Below are 22,726 nucleotides of genomic sequence, written 5' to 3'. Positions count from 1 at the left end.
CTTGGACATTTCTTCAATTTTTGTGGTCCAAGACCCTTTCTTTGCTTTTCTTTTGTCCTCTGGCTCGCTTTCAAAATAATTGGAACTGGAAGTTGATTTAAAACTCCCTTCAGTGGAGGATTCATCTCATTGGATTGTCTTCTCCTATGTCCCTTCTCCGTTTTCACCTGTTGCTACTCCAACTTCAGCGCTCTCTGTACCAGGTCATTGAAATTCTTTGTCGGTGTTGGTACCTCTTGCTCCCTCAACTTCCTACTCTTAAATCCATTCATGAACCAAGATCTCATCCTTTTCTCTAAGGGAGCTTCTTGTAGTTGTCTGGTTAGTTCTTTTATCTTTTCTACATAACTTCTAACCAACAACTAGCCTTGCTTGATCTTATCAAGCTCACAGAGAATGTCTTCATTCCCCCTATTGTCTGAGTATTCCAACTTGAAATCTTTAATGAGCTTATGATACCATCTAAGTCGGCATGTTGGGGTCATCAAGCCTGCATGATGATGCTCGTCACCTTGGGGTAGCAGGTGATGATCATGTGAGATAGTTCGCCTGGCCAAAAATTGCAAAGCAATGGCATGTCCACTTGTTAAGTGATAACCGGCATCTTCTTGGTTGGTGATGATGAGGCCTTCTTCAAGTGCTGAAAAGCAGGCATTAGTTGACTTGTAGAGAAATTTACTACAAGACAAGATTAGCTAATGATGACAAGGGTAGTGGATGACAGGGCAGAGCATCATGCAGGTCAGTAGCTAGTTGATGGCAAGGTGCATTGATTCTAGCCGAGCAGCAAGCCAATGGGCTTGACTTGAGAGAGAAGGCTTGCAGGGTAGACTCAAGGCCTGGCTTAATAAGCCAAAAATCCTTTGTCTAGAATAGGATGGGCTTCCACAATCATAAGCTTTTCAAGAGTCATATACTCATTAACCCACACACAAGAGAGGCACACACACACAAACACACAAATCAAAAGCTTAATGAGCAGAGATTGAGCCATTTTGCCGAGCACAGGGCATGAGATTTAATCAAGATGTAATTTCCTAATTGTTGGGCCAAGAATGGCATAGGTTTGTCCGTAAACAAATTTATGAAGGAGTCTATGACACACATATAGAAATATTGAATTTATGCTTTCAAGCGAAGTAAAGTGGCTCAAAAAAAATTTGGAAAGAGCAAGAAACAAAGCATATACAATCAAGAAAAAGGGAAAACAAAAAAATGCACAAAATTTAGAGCTAGATCCCAATTATCTCTAATCACTTGCTTAGGGAAGTAGCCATGTAGATGTACCCAAATCCAAAGAGAGATACAATTAGGCTTGAGCTTAATTAACCTACTCCTAAAAATTTATAAATCAATTTAGTGCTTAGAGAGAGAGAGAGAGTAAATCTAGCATAGAGATCTAACCGATGTAATTAGAAAATACTAATTATGCATTACCTCTTATCCCACTTGTAATGCCTATGGTGGATAGACCAACGAGGCATAAATCAATTTAGTGCTTAGAGAGAGAGACCAGTAAATCTAGCATAGAAATCTAACTGGTGTAATAAGAAAATACTAATTATGCATTAGCTTTGATCCCACATGTAATGCTTATGGTGCATAGACCAACGAGGAATTAATCATAATAAGAAATCATACCAATTAGGATTGAGTGTTAGAGAGAATGTACTCAATGTAAATGAATAAACTTGCCATGATTGATTCGAATGTGTGTGTGTGTGTGTGTGTGTGTGTGTGTGTGTGTGTGTGTGAGAGAGAGAGAGAGAGAGCGAGAGAGAGAGAGAGAGAGAGAGAGAGAGTTACAAGCACTGGGTAGTGGCCATTTATAGGCTCATGGTTGGAGATGTGAAATCGATTATTGGATGGATATTCACCACAAGTGGTTATGGCAAGGATCATGTGAGCTACCACAAGTAGCTCACAAGTAGCCCACAAGGGTCATGTGAGATACCACAAGTAGCATGTCGCTATCATGTGTGTAGATTAAACGGTATTCCTAATGGCTTCAAAAAAATTAAAAGGTATTCATAATTCAAAGATTCCGTCAACAACAACGAAAACGATGTGCTAGTCTATAGCACATAGCAAAGGGCAATCATGAAGCATGTAGATTTGCAGCAGGATTAGTTGGGAAGGACAGATATAACATTGTGTGTGTGTGTGTGTGTGTGTGTGTGTGTGTGTGTGTGTGTGTGTGTGTGTGTGTGTGTGTGTGTGTGTGTGTGTGTGTGTGTGTGTGTGTGTGCGCGCGTGCGCGTGCGCGTGTGTGTGCGTGTGTGTGTGCGTGTGTGTGTGTGTGTGTGTGAGAGAGAGAGAGAGAGAGAGAGAGAGAGAGAGAGAGAGAGAGAGAGAATGTGCAAGGACACTTTAAAGAGAATAAAATGCTAAAAGAAAAATAAAGGAGAAAATAAACACCTCTTTATATGGACACAAAAGGTCTTTTGATTTTCCAGCTTCATATGTCTTTTGACTTTCCACCTTCATCTGTGTTTTCATTTCCTAAACTCACCCTTCACTTATGCCACTTAATATGTTTTGAAAGAATTTCTATTTTTTTGAAATTGGGGAGACCTAATTGAAATTTCTCACTGCATTTTGATAGTACATATCTAGTACAATCATTGCAATCTTATTTTATCAGTACCCAAATTTAATATTGTTTTGATAAATTAATGCCTTTTTATAGTTAATTTCTTTTAAGTGACTCTTTTGCAGATATTCTCATACCCAAGCAGCAGTTCCATCGGGCACTTCGAGAAGTTCGGTCCCACTACTATTCTTTTAACCTATTTTTTTAATTCACATGTATTGTTTTACATATAGTAGGAAAATCAAAAGGCATTCCTCATGGCTTCAAAAAAAATTAAAAGATATTCCTAATTCAAAGATTCCCCTCAAAAACAAGAAAAGCGATGCATTAGTCTATAGCACGTAACAACAGGCAATGATGAAGCACATAGATTTGCAACAATACTAGCTGGGAAGGATGGATACAACATTGCGAGAGAGAGAGAGAGAGAGAGAGAGAGAGAGAGAGAGAGAGCGAGAGGAAAACGATGAAGATAAGAGAAAAAAATGCTAAAGGAAAGTGAAGTAGAAGAGAAACACTTATTTATATGGACACAAGAGGTCTTTTGAATTTCCACCTTTATTTGTCTTTTGACTTTCCACCTTCATCTATCTTTTCATTTCCTAAACTCACCCTTCACTTATGCACTTACTATGTGTTGAAAGATTTTTTATTTTTCTGCGATTGGGGAGACCTAATTGTTTCAATTAATACTTTAATCTTTATTTCACATGTTCTTAGGTCTATTTTGACGTACTAAATAATTGTTGTTTCATAACTTAAAAGTCCATATGCTATGGGGATTTTCTTTTTGTCTTTTTTCCATGGTATTTAAGTTTCTGTAAACTTAATTAGTAGGTACACTACAAGGCAATAAGGATCGTGTATATATCAAACCTCCCAACTGAAGGAAAAACTATATGAATCAAATAAGGCTATGCACATGAGTTAAGGGAATTTAAAACAACAAACAGCATAATTTTATCCATAAGGCAAGTACAGCTAAGTTGATGAAATAAGAAAATTCAAAAAAATGGACAATACTAGTGTAAGTCTTTCTTCACTCATATTTACAAAAATTTTAAAGTTAGATTAGTAGCAAGTGTATAAAGCTTATACTACTGTAATTAGTCCATTAGTCACATGTACAAGAGATTTGTCAGTTTAAGCAATGTACATTTTTTATCTTGGTGTCAACCCGCTAGTTTAGAAAACACCAACATTATAGTGCACATTATTTGGTTTAGGCAGTATGATCTCAGTACAAAATTCACCAATTTAAGCAACACAACTTCAATGCAAATTTGTCAATTTAAGCAACATACCCAATTGATTTTGATTCACAAATTTAGGCAACACCAAATTACAAATCATACTACAATGGATGACCACCACTACTATTAATGTGATTTTATTAAGCCAGGTGGATGATGAAAATGATTTGGTTTATGTTGATATGAATTTGAACTTTGTTTATATTGTTGATGAATTCATGATGATATGATGATGGCATTGGTATGGTATTGATGGATCTTGGTTGTTGGATGGTGAATGTGCCCAATGATATTCTGAAGTATCAGGATATGACACATATTGCTTACATTCTAGCAGTATCGGACAATAGAATACGCAATTGTGGACGACTCAAAACATAAACAAAAATTATTAAGTTTATATGATCGTATCTTGATGTATTTTGTTTATGATATGCATGGAGACTATGACCAATGATATACAACACTAGAATATGTAGTGGACACTAGAAAATGTAGTATATGGGTGATTTAAGGCATAAGCAAAGATTGTTTGAGATTTCAAATTTTGGTTTTGATATTTTATTTAACTCCTGCTTTTGAGCTATGACTTGTAGGGTCATAACATAGCAATAAAGTGCAATTGCTTTATTAAGACAAGGGTATGGTATTTATTTATGTTACCTTAATATGTGTTTATCATATGGTTGACAGGTAAAAAGTACTCTCTATCATAGTCTTGTCTCTAAAGATCCAATTGTGGATGTCAAATACTCATGAATAAGACTCCTAGCAGTATTCGACTTTTATTGCTCGGAATCTATCGCGATTCCTTTGCCTTGCTTCCTTCCAAGTTGCAAGACTACTAGAGACGCATTTCAAATTTTCGTAGGTTTTGAACTTTTCCAAACCGCTCCGAAGCGTTAAGTCCCACACCCTAACCAGCATGCATGCAAACAGCTTATGTTCTATGTGTGTACTTTTACTTTTAGAAAAGATTTTGTTTTCCCCAGCTTCATGCGACAGTGCACAAGGCTTCATGCTCCGCCCTCGCCTTACTGGCTCTTGCCCATCGTTGGTCTCCTACCAGCCCGCTGCATGCCACCTTCCTCTCTATGCTCGTCGTTTCATCAACCACCATGCTTTAGTTTCAATCCTCTAAAATAAAGGCATATGTGTCTGATTCTGGCCTCCTACGATTTTTCCAAAATCGGTGAGACCTAGTCATAAACGCTAGCTCTCTATTGTTGTGAATCTTTTATAATGTAAATAGGGTTAAGGGACCCATGTGGGGAGAGTAGCCTTTGCCCCTGCTTAGTCTCGTTCTTTTCTCTCTCTCTCTCTCTCTCTCTCTCTCTCTCTCTCTCTCTCTCTCTCTCTCTCTCTCTCTCTCTCTCTCTCTCGCTTCGCGTGACTCACACACACACACACACACGCACACACGCACGCACGCACACACACACATGCATGCACGTGTGGCACTCCGGTCTTGGAGGGGTGCACATGTCATCCTCTTCTCCTCTCTTGTTATCTTCCTCTCGCTTCGCGTGATCATCGTCAAAGGTCTACATGATTCATTACGTTTCTCATACGCCTGCTATTATTGGTAATTTGAAAGCTCACTGTGCTCCATCTGTTGCAATTGACAACCACCAATCAAAGAGAATTGCTATTGGCAACCACCAATGGGTTAACCAAATAGGCACTTCTCGCTAGATTCTTGTGTACTTATTATCTAAACATTTTGGAACCTCGTTAACATCCATATTATATGTTGTAGATAATCTCATGCATATCCTTCATTAATTACATATCCATGGCCAAGAGCATCTCTCTCTTTCCCACATATGTACCTATACAACAATGGAGATAAAGAGAGAAAAATGTTAAAAAATCCTACAAAATTGCTCTAGAGAAGGAAAACCAAAGAAATTAGCTCTCGGTTCTATTTGTGGTGATTCCTCTCACTTGCAATCTCACCTATGCCAAATTCCATCTCCTTAGTTGTCGTTGGGTCACTCAACATGTAGTGTAGCTCTCACATCACTGCAACATCCGAAAAATATGATGCCTTGGAAAATAACCAAAAAAACACGAAGACACGCGCACACACACACACACACACACACACATAGATTAAAACATGAGCAAACATGCACACCTCCAAAATGGGAGTGTTATGCATGGATGCAAGAGAGACAAGGAGAGAGGATAATAGCAATACGAATTAATGGGTACAATCTCCCCTCATGTAGAAGTAAGCTTCTTTCTTTTGCAAGTGCTTAATTTATGTATGAAGAGTCAAACTCAAAAAAGTTAAAATCCACTTCAAGTAAGAATAAAAATTGAACAGGTACTCTATTTCCTACAAACATTTAATTGGTATAATAATAATAATAATCGGTCCACATCGATACTTGAAGCAATCGTCAATGCCTCCTACACTTAGCCACTTGTTACTGATCTATTGAAAACAACACCATATTGTGTGATCTCAATAGTCACGTCAATCCACTGTATCATCCGCAAAATATACACGATAAATAATAAACAATTATTAAAATATCCATTTCCCTTACAAGTACAAAAGAGAAAATCGATGGTTGTCACTAGGCAATCACTTTTACAACTTAGAGGTCTTGATTTGGTAAACTCAACCTCAAGGTGGTGGAGTTGTTTTCCACAAAGATTGGCCTTTCCTCTTCAAATTTTCTTCTCTTTCTCTCTTTCAATAGCTATATATTTTCTTGCCATGGTCCAAGTTCGAGCTGGTTTTAAAAAATGTTATTAAGTTTCTCAAAATATAAGACTCCTTAACAGATTTCAAAAAAATTTCTAAAGTCGATTACAATTGTGTTGAACCAATGCAAATGGAGTTTTCACTACAACTTTCTAATAGATTCAAAGCCTTAATCATGAAACTCGCTTGAATCATGAAATCCAATTATCGTAAACTTTGCCTGTTGATGTTGAACCGTCACACCAAAGCTTTAATATCAATCAATGTTCCTATAAAGGAAAGCCAAGAAACTCTAAGCTCTTCACAATTCCTCTCTCTCTCTCTCTCTCTCTCTCTCTCTCTCTCTCTCTCAAATGGCATTTTATAGGAGCATTTTCTTCACACTTCCGAGGATGGCTTCATTGTCCGGCCAAGATACATGGACTTACACCTCTCGCATGGGCTACACATAAAGACAAGGAGATATACTTCGACACACGCAGAGAAGCGAATATGCGAGCTATGTGACATAGAGCCGACACGAAGGAACACAATATCTACCAATGTCTAGTGTATTGTGGGACGTTTCCATTGTCTCTTCAAAGATGGTTTCGAGCCATTGTCTAGGGTGATGGATTACACTAATCAGAGATGTCTTGGGCTTTTCTTGCTGGAACTATGGTGACATAGAGAGGGCTTACTACAGAAAATGAGGTGCTCCAGGTGAGGATCCATCCTAAGGCCAATCACAGATTACTTTCAGAGCATCCCTCCTCAAGCAACACGACAGACTGTCCCATATCATGTGGAGCTCTGCTAGCAAGAGCTACAAAGATCAACAAATCTCGACGCCCATGACCTCGCAGATTATGCCATAGTTGTGTCTACCACCAACATATTTAGGCTATCATTGGGAGATACAAAGCAACTCCTACAAGGTTCTTCACAGAGCAACAGATTGATATCATGTTGCAAACACCCATGAGAGAGTTCATGTGAGGACACAAGACAAGACATAACAAGACATCCTTATACCAACCATCGTAAAATCAACATGTTGCTTATATACCAACCACCCCTCTTTTTCCCTTTTGGTTGTTTCAGTCTTTACTTTGATATTTTGTGTTGGACACTTGACACACGTGACAAAGATGTGATGTATTGGTCTCATAGGTCTTTTAGGCCTTTTGCATACGTTAGTAAACATTTCATTGCATCTCTCTCTCTCTCTCTCTCTCTCTCTCTCTCTCTCTCTCTCTCATGTGTAAACTTGCGCTATATGGAATAGAATACTTCTTTGCTATACACACCTAGATGTAGGCATAAAGCTATAAGAAGTCTACAAGATAGAAATTGTGACTAGATTTTGCACACAAATAAAGTTAGAGAAGGAGAGGAGAATCAATTGAGACATCTAGTCCCTAAGTGCATGGCACACTCTACATATTGGGTTCATTGATCTTTATTGAAAATCTAGTGCCAAAATTGAGGGCCCTCTTTCTACAAAAAGTTTGCATGAAACTATAAGGGTTAGTTTCCAACTTATTGAAAATTGTCTTCACCATACGAAAATGAGCCATTGTCAAATTTAGTGAACCAAAAATAAAATGCTACTAAGCTCTAATCATTGAACAGATAGCTTTACCATACAAAAATGAGCCAATGTCAACTTCAGTGCAACAAAAATAAGATGCTACTAATTACTTATTATTGAAGTAAAAATCTCCACTCTACAAGCCCCTTCTCAACTTCTAGAGTTTCAATCCGCACACATTTATCTCTCATTTAGTTAGCAACTAAATAAGCAATACAATAACAAAGTGATTAACCATTACAAGATCCAACTATATGCTGACACAAACCACATGCAACAGAGAAATCCGGCGGGTGGACAATATCATAAAAGAAGCCTCAGATTCAAAACATGCTTCTCAAAGGAGAGGAAAATTTCCTTTTAGCAATCTTCCAGGTCAACGAGGAGAGTCAAGGTCTCCTCAACAAAGCTCTCTTACACAAAATCACCATAGTGCTAGTACCTCTTTTAATGAATTTGAGGAGAACCGGATTAGCCATAAGAAAAATTGTGATGAAGATTTATTTGGTTGGGAAAATATATAAATGTAGTATATGAGCTCATTGTATCGAATGAATTAGCTACAAGCAATAAGTAATGCCTTTGCATCTTCTTATGAAAATGTAAATAGATTACGAGAAAACTTACAAAAGAAGATTCCCCTTGGGAGAAAGCTACCATCTCTACAAAAACACGTGCACGAGAAGTTTTGGACAGATTCTCACTATAATTCTCACATTGTGACTTACCTCAACATCATGAGCTTCTCCGAGGGAGGCACCGCATACCTAGCTAGGTATGTGGTGCCTCTCGAGCAAAAGCTCATGATGTTATGCATTGTATGAAAAACACTCCTTTTTCCTACATGAGAAAATTTCTAAATCTTCTTGTGGTGGTTTCCCTTTTCGTTGTGGAAGGCCTATTCGACATCCTTTTGTGCTCTACTTTTATATTTATTCCTATAAACTTACACTAGTCCCTTAACGTGTCATGTGGACACACACACACACACACACACACACACACACACAGAGAGAGAGAGAGAGAGAGAGACCTTCACCAACATCAACCTACAAAAATAGAAAGCAAAGTTGAAAACGTCCTGATAATTTGGCTGATAATTACAAATGTTCGGGTCTGAAAATGTAATATTTCTCTTTTTCACGAGTGGTGAAAAAATACTAGCCTGGGGGAGTAAAAGAAAGTTTGCAGATCCCCTTAGCAGACTAACTGTCAAAGAGATGAAGCTGGTGCCACCAAGTTGTATCAGCTCTATAACCACAACCCAAAAAAAAAAAAAAAAAACTCGGGTTAGAATGTCAGATAGTCCATACTCTTCTTTCTCTCAAAACATAGTGAGAACTAGAATCTGAGAGAGAGAGAGAGAGAGAGAGAGAGCTTTATTAATGTCTTCTAGAAGCCAAAGTCAGCCCATCAGAAAAAGAAGAAGAAGAAGAAGAAGAGAAGTTTTAAACAGTGTACTTGTATGTGATGTCTATGAATTTCTACTAAGAAGCAATGCAGCTATATGTGGTCTCTACCCTAATTCTGGGTTCTTCTGTGACAAGAGTTTTATATAGGCCCTATATGCTCTCATATGTTAGTGACCATCTCCATACATCGTGCTCCTCGCTCTCCACCCCACCTCTACATACCATGCAAGTCCTCTGTCAATCGAGGCTGCCTGCCCAACCTCAATCTCTAGTCTGTGAGATGCAACATTGAGCTGTCCAATCGCCACTCTAGCACTTTATGGCATAGCATACATGTGTCTATATATCCTACCAATGGATGAAGACAGTCTCCAAAATAGTCATGAATTGATCTCTATAGACTATAACACAGCATCTTCGGTGGAAGTGGCTGCTTGGGTGCAATCTATGTCTCTCGAATGTAAACTGCCAGAGATCATGTTTGAGAACCGGTTGCTTACACTAGTGGGAGGCGTATAGAATGGTCAGTATGGGTCGTATTGAAATGGTGGGAACCGGCCAAACCATGTATGTTGAACCAGTGTGTTATCGGTGTGTACCATGGTCAACTCTCACCTACCTCTACCAACTGCCTAGATGCCTCAAGAGCTCCATACGAAAGCGTCCTACACTAGCTCTTACAATATGTGGATGAAATTTATGGTCTGAAAGAGATTCTCCGCTAGCAGGGTGGTCTGGCAAGCTCCGGTTTGATATTGTCATGCAAGGTTGCATCCATACGTGCGTACGGATTCTATCCGTACAGTACAGATCCGTCCATTCGGATAGGATCCATGCGAATGTTTTTTTTACAAAAAATTTTGCTGCCCTATTTCAACTGATTAGCCCTCTTTTCGAAAAACGCCTTGCTGCGGCTGAGAGCGACTGGTTTTAGCAGAGATACAAGTATTGTGAAGTGTGTGCTCCTCTCTTGCAGGTAAAATGCCTCACAAACCCAACCCAATGTGGGACACGCACACCCACATGATCAGAGTAGTGACTACACCGGATCAATAAGACTCTAGTTTTTGGCATTTGTAATGGTCTATTGTTGATTTGCTAGTCTTTATTTGGAGTCTTGGTGATTGCATATATAAATGTATGAAGTACTCTCAGTTTTAGGCTTTGTGAAAAAAAGTACAAATTTTTTGTACCTAAAAACTCAACCCATTCTATACTACGTACCTTACAAACCGAATTTGTACCGAACACTAGGTACCTAACTACCTTGTTGTCATGTGGGACAAAGGATTTGTTGCGGATGACGCAGGAGATCTTAATAACTTGTGGTCTCTCAATCCGTGTCCTCGCCATATGGCATAGAGAAACGGCATGTAGTGGTTGTGACAACTAATTCAAGGTATACATGAGTCTACCACCTCAACTCTCCCTCCAGCTAGTATGAATAGGGCTTTACTCTTGACTTGGCTCGATATATAAAAAACAAAACCTTGCTCTTCTCAAGGTCCATTGTGAGGCCAAACACCCAAGGTACATCCAAAGCCTCTAGATGGAGCTATAGTCTTATTTGTGACTCAAATACCAAAACAATATCAACAACATATAGCATCATATGAAGTAGAGTATATGTTAGATCCACGCCCGCACCTCTTTCGGAAAGAATGCACTCTGATATCGCATCAATTTAGCTTCCAAATAGAGTCGTGAGAGTGGGCACCCTTGCTTCACACGGATAGTGCTAGCAACGGGCTCTAAGGTACCTCCTAGATATCCTACTCTCCTTGTCACATGCTCGTAGAGAGATTAGATCCCCCAAATTATCTTTGATGGCACATCAATGTCTGAAGGCAATGAAAGAGCCTCTCTAGAAACACTCCAAATGTATTTTTTTAATGCATCAAATTCGAATCAATTTTGTACAAAAATCTTGCAAAGTATTTGACTTTTGTTGCAACCATCGTTTACAAATTGGAAAGTTGAAATCACATAAAGTCTTCTAGCTAGTATAAGGTTTGTGTGTGGACTTATGGCACAACTTGCAACGATGTTGTTCAATCCCTTCCCTGGCATTGTTTTTGTAGCTGCCAAATTTGCATGTCATCTTACCGTAGAGGATAACTCCCATATCGTGTGGGACCATGTCGAAGGCTTTTGCAAAAATCCACACAAATAGTGCTAGCAATGGGCTCTAAGGTACCTCCTAGATATCCTACTCGCCTTGTCACATGCTCGCAGAGAGATTAGATCCCCCAAATTATCTTTGATGGAACACCAGTTTCTAAAGACACTGAAAGAGTCTCCCGTGTGGGACCACATGGAAGGCTTTTGCAGAAATCCACAAAGCAACACTGTAGTCGCCTCTTATACGACCTTTGCATAATCAATCAGGCAGTGTAAGGTGAATATGTGTTCAATGGAAGAGTTCGCTCTTCTGAAACTTCTGCACTCGTCATTAAACCATTTGTTCAGGTGCATAGTTCCAGAGTGTGCAGTGTTGCATGTGTGAGCATCGGGTGGGAACTTGTTGAGGGCTGATTTATACAAAGCAATAAAAGTGTTTTCATGATGAGTACCTCAAGTGGTGCCGAAGGGTCTAGTTGGTAGATACCCTCATTTACGTGCTGAGCGTAGATGGTTAGGGGCGGAATAGTGAGTAATGTGATCAAATGTGCCGCCTCTCTAGATCCAAGAATGCAATCCACTCTGCTGCCTCCCTCTAGGACTGACGGGGGGATACATGACACCTTCTAAATCCAACCACTAGGCTATCCTGTTATAAATAATGAGACAATGATGTAATCCAAACCGGCAAGCGGCGAAGGGAAACTCAAAAGTGAATCCGGCTACATCCACCATATCTTCAACCACCCCAATGCCACGGCAAAGAGGAAGTACGCTTGGCGAGGCGAGTGGTCAACCAGAGTAAGAGAGAAAGCCCGGCTCCAATTAAGACTCTCCAAATGAAGCAAATTTCCTTCCCGCCGAGTATTCCATGATAGATGAATCATAACCTCTTTCCAAGTTGAGAGCAAAGTGGAAGCAAGAGGATATCCAAGAATATGCCCGTCCATCTTACCAAATACAACCTCACACATAGATGATTGCCAGTGGCCAAATGAGAACATAACAACATGTTGACTGAGGTATGCAAACATAAGTGTCCAAGGCTGAGTTTGTTGTGCAAGTGTAGGCAATAGGATTGCTTTCCTACCAAAACATGCCTACGCACGTCCAAGATATTTAGACCACCGAAACATTTAGGTGTTCAAAGCTTCTCCATAAACATCAAACGCCAGCCTTTTTTGTGAGCATGAATTCACCACAAATGAGACAAAATGGTTGACATAAGAGAATCAAGACAGTGGCGAGGCAAGTACAACAATGGCAAAAAGAACTGAACATATGCCATCAGGATACTTTGAACGATTCGCAAGCGAACATGCAGTGGTCAAGTGGATAGCTTCTAGCAATGCAATTTGACATTCAAGCGTTGCATAACCTAATCCATGTTATGAGTGTGAGTGACATTCCATCCAATTGGATACCCCAAAATTCAAATACGTGCTGATCACATTTGGAGGAACAATCTCACTTCACCACAATAGACTATGCCAATCGCAAGAACAAAGTGGTAGAAGCTTTGATTTACAAAACTTGACTTTAAGACCAGCCACAATCCAAAAAAATTCCAAAGCTTCCATAATCACTTGGACATCATCTGCTGGTTGCGAGGCATAAACGAGTCATCCGCATAAGCCTACCCAATAAAGGTATGACCCGAGGGTATTGCAGACCATGAAGACACTCCGTAGAGATCAAGTGATCAAGATGCATCAACAAGGGGTGAGTGGCAATAGCATACAACAAAGCACTAAGGAGGCAACCTTGCCTAATCGAACAACCAAGTGGCCAAGATTATGTCAATTCACCTTCTAGGATCCCTGAAGACGTACTACAAGCATACAAGAAATAAACCACATTGGCCAATTTAGGACATAGACACCTCATCGTGGCAGCAACGAAGTCCCACTGCTCAGTATCAAAAGCCTTTTCAATATCAGCTTGCATAACCAGCACCATAGTTACTCAGAACGAGAACGGGGAACGGGAATGGGAGGGTCCCAAACAGGACGGGAATGGGGAGGAGGAGGGAGGCCCGGAACGAGAACGGGGCTGGAACGGTCGCCTAGAGTAAGGCTTGAATTACCTCCATTCAGCTTAGTCCCAAATCAACTCCTAAACAACCCCAAAACTACCCCCAAACTTGCCCTCAAACTGCCCCAAATATGTCCCCCAAACAACCCCAAATGCCTACTTTTTCCCGTTCAGCCATTCCGCCTCACGTTCCGCCCTGTCCCCCCCCCCGGTTCCGGTTACACCCTGTTCCGGAACGGTGTTCCATTCCCGACTCCGTTTCGGGAACGGGACTCGTCAGAAACGCCATTTCGGAACGTTTGGGTTGTTCCGCCTGTTCCCTGTTACACTGACCAACACATCTTGTTGACTGTACTTAGCATACTCCATGCCAATCATAACATTAGCCAAATTTTCCATGATTAGATAACGCGGAATGAAACCATACTAAGCCTGATGAAGTCCTATAAATAGATGCTCCTTAATCTGATGCACCAAAATCTTAGCCAATATCTTGTAAACCACCGGCATCAAAGTAATAGGCCGCCAATGAGAGAATTTCTCGCAAAGCGCTTGCTTAGGAAACTATTTAAGTAAACCCTCTTTCCATGATAGTGGAAAATCCTGTTTCTCCCATGCAGCATTTAACATGAAAAGCAGTGAATGTTTGAGAGCATCCCAAAAGGAGAGGAAAAATTCCACAATAAGCCAGTCCCAACCAGGATATCGTCAATGGCCCAATGCAAGAAACGCACTATGTAATTCAGAATCAATGAATGGATCATCAAGGCATTGTGCATCTTGCAAAGACACGATCAGATGAACATAAGAAAGCAACAATTGACGTGCTTAGGGAACAGCTGAAGATGGTTGAGGAACACCAACAAACACCTGTCGACAATGTGCAACCATGACATTAGCAAGTTCCTGCTTCGAAACACGACCTTTATCCATAAAAGCCTGTTGACGGGCACGCATCTGCCATTTAGCAATTTACCCTTATCATTATGTTGAATACACACACAAGCTTCACACAACCCCACCATTTTAGAGTTAGACAGAGGCCGCAAATCAGCCAATGCTTGCAAGCGTTGACAGACTTGTTTCGCATCAATGACATCTCCCCGAGTGCACTGCATATAATGTGTGGCACAGTCATGAATAACACTTTGTATCCTCATGATAAAGCGATACCAAGCAGCATCCAGATCAAGATGCATGTGAGCAAGCAGTGGGGGAATAATGTCGACAATCATGTCTCAAAAAACCTCATGAGTAAGATAGGCATTGTTAACATGCAACAAACCTTTTCTAGGAAGAGGCCGATCACAGAGAGACGGCCCAGAGTACAAAGACAACAAATTAGGGTAATGGTCCGATAACTACACGGTGTAATCTATCCTCATATCACATACAAAAGCTTCATATTGTTGCCCATTAAGCAAGTACCAACAATCCAACCGTGCTCGATAAGAAGAATGAGTAGCATGTTGAAAGGTAAATCCAGAAGCGTTTGGATGCAAACAACGCCATAGATCAGTCATCCAAGCAAAGGCAAAGAGCTAATCCCATTCTTGCCTTTTCGCAAGCAACATATGGTGATTTGCATGTGGGACTACCATTCGTATCCAGGGTATTAATCACAAAGAGACGGCCCAAAGTACAAAGACAACAAAATAGAGTAATGGTCTGATAACTGCACGGTGTAATCTATCCTCATATCACATACAAAAGCTTCATATTGTTGCCCATTAAGCAAGTACCAACGATCCAACCGTGCTCGATAAGTAGAATGAGCAGCATGCTGAAAGGTAAATCCAAAAGCATTTGGATGCAAACAGTGCCTGTCACAAAAATACGAAAGCGTAAACTAACTTTTAAAATGCAATTTATATACTCAAGAGAATTTGATGAGAGAGAGAGAGAGAGAGAGAGCTTGACACATCATTGGGGACCAGAAGATGGGTTGGTTCCCCCTCCCATAAAGAGATTATCTTTATTACTAAGGGAGATTCTTTACAAGCACAAGAATGGGGCATGGCCCGTCCTCCATTCTTCTTCGTTTTGTTCTGACTACTGATTGAGAGAGTGTTTCCACTCTCCTTCTGCTAAGAGAACTCCCCCTCTTCTACAAGTCTTGTTGGAAGCTCTCACCATGAGAGTCTATCTTCCAAACAGCTTGTCGGAAGCTCTCACAACAGAGAGTCTATCTTCCACTATGTGTTGCCCTTCATGCGCAATCATTCATGCATCGAACTCAAGACAGAAACAAGCACAATGCACTCACATATGCTTGCTGTAATTTTTTGCACATAACCTGAAATTCTTACCTGTGCGCGCTCCTACACCGAAACGGAGACCTTCTTCGCGATGGAATCGCACCAAACCTTGTGTAGGTGTAGGATAAGTAGAGAGGAGTGAAATTCTATAAGTGCTCAACTGAAAACAGCCCTAATCGAGGTGATTAGGGACTAAAAACAGAGAATTTACAACCAGCACACTCTACGAAGAGAGTGCCTGTTGCAACTTCTCGCGAAGAATCTTCACCAAAAGGTGGCTATGGTTGTGAGAGCCCTTGTTTTTGACAACGGGAGCACGAGGCTACCACATATGTCGCAAGGGGCTGCTCTGAAGCTTCAATGGAGGGCTCCATTGCGAAGAGCATGCTCACATTTGGTTGGGGGGGGGGGGGGGGGGGGGTACCAACCTCAAAAGAGGGGAAGAGACTGTTCTCATATAGCCAGCCAGAGGGGAGGGGCTAGAGGATGAGGGAGGGTGAGAGCAAGAGAGAGAGTCACTTGCATGGGTAAGTGTGCCAAGTGGCACACTTACTTAATAACTTGAAAACCGTTCAACTTTAACTTTTAAAAGTTCCTAGGCTAATAATGAAATGTGCAAATTAACTCACAACTGCACACATGAATGCTACTTATGAAAACATTAGCTCCTTCCCGACGAAATGTCGTACTGGCACTACTCCTGCACCACCTGTTCACACTTGTCTGCACATTTGGTCATGGCACAAATAATTTAACTTAATTTAATTAGCTTATCCTAGGGCCTTATTAAAAATAATCCGAGCCCTAGGATCACTGTTCTAAGGACCCCATCTCATTCATGTGCTCGAACTGACACGCGTAATTTTTTTGAGCTTGAAAGCTGGGGCTATTGTCTACAACTTATTGAAGGCCCGATTTCCCAATCACTAGGACTTCAGGGTATTTTTTTGTTTCGGTCTCCTTGAGGTGCTATGGCCCAAGTTTGGGGGCACCTGAGGCCCTAGAACTGCTAGTTCTATTTTTATGTGCACACAACTAATTAGATAAATAATTTCTCATAAATAAATTGATTATTTACAGACACTGACATTGTTACAGTGCCATACACCAATCATCCGAGCAAAGGCAAAGAGCTAATCCCATTCTTGCCTTTTCGCAAGCAACATGTGCGAATTGCCTGTGGTACTCTCATTCGTATGAAGGGTATTATTAAAATCACCACAAAAAAACGCATTGGAGATCCAAGGGTGAGAAGAGATATCTCGCCATAAAGCAACTCTTTACCCAAAGGCTGTATATGCATAAATGCCTCCAAATTCATATACTTGACCATTCAAGAAGCATTGGACAACCATCCACCGGCCATGCGGATCGTTATACAATAAAACAAGCTGAAGCTCATGGCGAACTAACATCAATACACCCGAGAAATCTTGCAAGTCACCATACGCAATCCAATAACCGGAAAAATAAGAACACTAATCAGCAAACTCGTGTTGATTATACTCTTGCAAAACAAAACAATTGTTTGCCCTACATGTATGTACATAGTGTCAGGTCAATCGCCATTTATCAAGGTTACGTATAACCCACGCACATTATATGAGATGCATTTAATGTGACTTTGCAGTGGGAATCATATGTACAAGAGGCAACAAACATAGGAATCAAGTAGAGGTGTCCATAGCCACATCTCCATCCACTACATCCATACAAGAACCCATCCTTTGAGTCAATGCAGGAAATGTGTCCACAAGATTTACATGGGGGGTGGAAGTCTCACCAAGAAGTACATCTTTGTAAATATGCATCGCTTTTTTCCATGTGTTGATCCACGTACGATTGTCATTACAAGCAAGTTGCTTAAACGATGCATTCTTATTAACATTAACACGGGGAACATAATTACGAGAAGAGGGTGGGGTGCAAATCTTCACTGACTTTTTAGGCACCACCTATGAGTTAGCATTAGTAGGCCCAACATTTTTGCCTTTCGCAGCAGCCCCCTCCCCAAGATCAGTGGGTTGCAGTGTCTTGCCTTTCCCTTTTTCCACATTCGAAACCACCTCAGCAGTGGAGACTCCATTTTGCTTAGCTTCACCGATAGGTTTACCTATACAAATGAAGGAACAGCTCAGAGTGGGGGTTGCAAGGCTGGCTCCGGACATTCAAATTGCATATGACCAAATTTACCACATTGAAAGCAAGAACTTGCAAATTTACCCCATTTAAGTTTAAATGGACGCTTGCCCACCCATGGGTCTCCTGAATCAACCATAATTCCTTCAAGGGTTTCTTTGTCAGTGTGTAAAAGAATGTAAAACCTATTGGTGTTGGCATCCAATTTGGAGGGGCAAATCGCCTTACCAAGCTGCGCAACCAACAACGGCAAGAAATGTCTCCGAGTGTGAGGGAAATCAACAATTTCCACCCACACCGGGCATTTGTGACAAATAAGACTTTGACAATCTTAGTGAGTACCCACGGTAAAACATGTGTCATCTACGTATTAAAAGAGAGGGGAGGCATCTCAAGCAAAAGATTTCTGGCTTTCGTATCTGCGAGTAGGACTTCATAATATCCACGCGCACCAAAGTAAACGCCACAGACAGCTTGTCCTTTAATGAGAAAATTGACCCATTGCCCGACATCTTACGTAGTAGGCATTTTCCCCGACAAAAACAGGATAACTACATTCATAGCATGTTGCGCAACTAGGTCCATGAGGTTCTACATGGGAATGCGCACCTCAAGAGCAGGCGCCTCACCATGCCAGGCTTGCCAAGCCTCCTCAAAGTCCTCATACAAGCAAGCTTTGATCTCCGAAGCAGGTTCCATTGCTTTTCGATGCTTAAACACGCACAGAGTGTCGAACATATATCAACAAAACCTTGCCCAAAAAAAGCAAACGTCTAGGAAAACACTGTCAAAAATTGTGGAAGGCAACTGAAACTCTGTACAGAGATTACATAAGATTCCACCTGAAACCACAACAATATTACATCAACCCAACACTACCCTTCCCACACTTCTGTACATGACACACTGCAAGCCCTCACAAAGCCTCTATGAGACAAGAGACGACATCAATGGCTGACTGTATTCGCCCACACTAACACTGACACACCTTGCCCACACACCCGCAGGGCTTCAGAGAGCAAACACACTTTTTTTTTGTAAATCATGATTTAATTTACAAGTGGGAAGCCTCAAAGCGAGGAAAACCCACAGATAAAAGGTACAATAGACAGAGTGTTGTGATGCTCCGAAAGCTAGAAACAATCAAAGAAAATCCTTTAAGCTTCAAGAGAGATATCTCCCACATAATAAGCATAATGCAAGGCTTGTCCAAGGGAAAGCTTGAAGTAAGGGAACCGGTCAATTTCTAATCCATGAAACATCCGAGAGTTTCGTTGATGCCATTAGTCCACATAACCCAAAATCTGACCCAACTGAAGAAGATCTCAAACGGAGACTGTGGTGGTTGAAGAACTCCAAAAATCCAAAACCGTCTATGAAAAATTCTAGGACACCTACCTGATGAAAGTCCGAGAGCAACAGTAATCCCAGAGCAAATGTGTAATAGACTCGTCAGCCGCACGACACAAAACACAAGGAGCTGAAGCAATGCGTCGTACATGCAACAAAGTACCAACCGGCAGAGCACCCACCATGCATCTCCACAAGAAAATGCGTTCCTTGAGTAGCAAGCGATTCTTCTAAATGCAAGAGAGCGTTTTTCGCCACCACAAATGAGATCATGAGTGTGACCACAATTGATTTCCATGAGCCACAATCCACGCATCAAACTGCAACACGGTATAAACAGATCCAACGGATATGTAGTCCATCCTAATATGGCCGACGAAATGTTAATCAGAAAGCTGCGAGTCCCCAAGCAGTAGAGGCATTGGAGAAACATCCGCAAGTAGCTGCTGAATTTGCTGCCACAAATGTCGATAATGAACTCCCAACTTATAATGAAGAGTAGCAACCGGAGAAGAAAGAACCCGTCCCACATTATCCACCATTAGATCAACCTGGCAGATCCCTTTTTGCGAAAAAAAAATAAGCTTGTCGAGGAGAGCGTTGAACCAAAGTAAGAGAGAATGCTTTGCTCCAATGGATGCTCTCCAACCGAAGTGAGTTTCTTGGAGGAGATTGACGATCGTGCCAGGACAAGTGCGAGGTAACAACCTTCCAATCCGCACTAAAAGACGAAGTGAAGGGACACCCTGGAATATGGCCATCCAGCTACCCAAAATGATGGATGCCAATGACCAAAATATTGTGTGCCAACACATAAATGTGAAACCATGAGGGTCCATGGCTGTCGTTGCTTCACCAACGTAGGCAACAGCATAGCCTTTCGAGCCAAAACATGCTGACATAAGTCCACAATATTAACCCCTTCCAGTCGCTTAGGCATGCATAACTTGTCCATAGATAGAAACCGCAATCATTTCTTGTGGGAGGAAGTACACCAGAAATGTTCCAACATACATGACATAAGAGACCCAAGGCACCCATGGGGCAAGCATAAAAGTGGCAAATAGAATTGGACATGGGCCATCATTATTCCTGAGTCGCACATGCAATGGCCAAGTTGACAATTTCCAATAGCTAAGCTTTACATGCATTCTTTGAAGCTCCCATTCAAGTTTCTGCAATGTAGATCAAATATCCCACATGGCGTACTATGGTCTGAGGAGGAACAATCTCTCCTAGCCATAGAAGCCTATGCCAATCGAATTCCTTCAGAGGCATCAACTTGGATTTACGAAAATTAACATGGAGTCTAGCTGCCAAGCCAAACAAATGCCTAGCATGCATAATTTGTTGTACATCCTCCTTAACGTTTTTGGGCATGAAAAGAGAGTCGTCAGAATATGCTTGGCCGACGAATTGCTTTCCAAAAGGTAGAGCAAGACCATGCAGACGACCCGAAGAAGTGAGGGCCTCAAGCTGTGACAACAAGGGGTGCGAAGCGATTGCTTTGCTTTGATTGCATAAAGCAAAGCACTAAAGAGGACACCCTTGTTTGACCGAATGCCCTAGATTCCAAGCATCTATGATAGAACCACCCAACAAACCTGCAGAAGTGCTATGAGCGTACACGAAAGACTACCTGCGAAATTTTCGATTCAAATCCCAGCCTTTGCATTGTTTCTGCAATATAATCCTATAAAGCAATATCAGAAGCCTTTTCAATGTCAACTTGCATAACCAACACATCTTGCTGAGTGTATTTCGCATATTCCATGCCTATGATGACATTCGCCATATTGTCACGTATGAAATCATACCGGGATGGATGAAGCCCTTCATCCAAGTAATCCTTAATACGGTTGACTAACATTTTGGCCATCAATTTGTAGACTACCGGCATAAGGGTGATAGGTCGCCAATGGGAAAATTGATCACAAAAGGCATGCTTTGGGAATAGCTTGAGCAGCCCCTCCTTCCAAGAAAGGGGTACATCCTCCTTCTCCCAAGCCATATTCATCATCACCAAATAAGGTTCCCTAAGGTATTCCCAAAAGGAGAGGAAGAACTCAACAGTGAGCCTGTCCCAACCAAAAGATTTCCATCTTCCTAAGTCTCACAGACTTGCATGCAACTCTGCCTCAGTAAATGCAACCTCCCAATCTTGTGCTTGCTGTACAGAAATAACTACAGTAACATGCGACAGAAAAAGATTGCATGCCTGCCTAGCTTCTTAGGTAAGAGGGAGCGATGCTTCATAGATCTTTCCATAGTGAGCAACTAAAGCCTGTGGCAACTGCTCGGAGGAAGATGTCCATTCGCCATAGGCAACTTTAACTCCTTTGATGTCCTGAGATCGACGAGAGTGATGCAAGTGCTTGACAAACTGTTTGGAAGCACATCCTTTATTGGCAAAGCATGTTGCCTTGCACTTGTCTGCCATTTAGCCAATTCTTGCTCATCATTATGCCATATAGTAGTACGGGCTGAAATCAATGCATTAAGTTCAGTTTCCAAAAGCGCCGAGGAATTCGCCATATGCATCAATCTTTGACAGGTATCACTCATCTGTTGTACATCGCCCCACAATTGAGACATATAATCCTTGCCACACTTTGGATCCACATAACAAAGCAAAACCACGCAACATCCATGTCTATGTACGTATGGGAGATCAAAGGCAAGATTATGTCCACAATCATGCCAAGAAAAACTTCATGCTTCAGATATGCATCATTGACATGTAAAAGTGGTTTCCTCGGCAGAGAAGCAACATCCGTATCCGGACCATGGTGTAAAACCAAACATATCAGAGCATGTCCAAAAGGCATAAAGTGTAATCGACCCTCATATCACACACAAAAGTATCACACTGATGTCTATGAAAAAGATATCAGCGGTCAAGGTGAGCCCGATAAGAGGATGTAGCATTATGCTGAAAGGTAAATCCTAGATCTCCATCATGCAAAAGTGGCCACAAATCCAAAGCATTACAAAAATGCATCATATGATCCCATGCCTGACATTCCAAACGCAACATGTGTGACTGGCCACAAGTAGTATTCTCTGCCGAAGTTGGCGCATTATTAAGATCTCCACAAAGAAATGCATCAGAACGCCAACTGTACATGGAGATATCTTTCCATAATCTTGCACGATCATTAGAGAGAGAAAGAGAGAGAAATGAAATGATATATTAACGTCTTCAAACGGCCAAAATGACCTATGCTACAAGCTAGGACTGTATGGATGTGCCAGCTAATACAAAAGGTGCTCA

At 41.2% G+C, this 22,726-nt stretch overlaps 1 protein-coding gene across 1 annotated transcript in view; it reads right to left on the bottom strand.

Annotated features, from left to right (window-relative positions):
- Window positions 1–9,167: 9,167 nt before the first annotated feature.
- Window positions 9,168–22,726, bottom strand: part of LOC147439224 (uncharacterized) — a 61,456-nt gene continuing 47,897 nt past the window's right edge. The window contains exon 7 of the mRNA XM_086484274.1: window positions 9,168–9,389. Within this exon, the coding sequence (XP_086340400.1) occupies window positions 9,344–9,389 (46 nt within the window). The 3' untranslated portion in view covers window positions 9,168–9,343. The remainder of the gene's footprint in view (window positions 9,390–22,726) is intronic.

Source organism: Adiantum capillus-veneris, chromosome 16, assembly GCF_014529385.1.
Source record: "Adiantum capillus-veneris isolate H3 chromosome 16, ASM1452938v2, whole genome shotgun sequence".
NCBI lineage: Eukaryota > Viridiplantae > Streptophyta > Polypodiopsida > Polypodiales > Pteridaceae > Adiantum > Adiantum capillus-veneris.
Note: the sequence above shows the minus strand (reverse complement) of the source record. Positions and strands in the feature narration are given on the sequence as shown.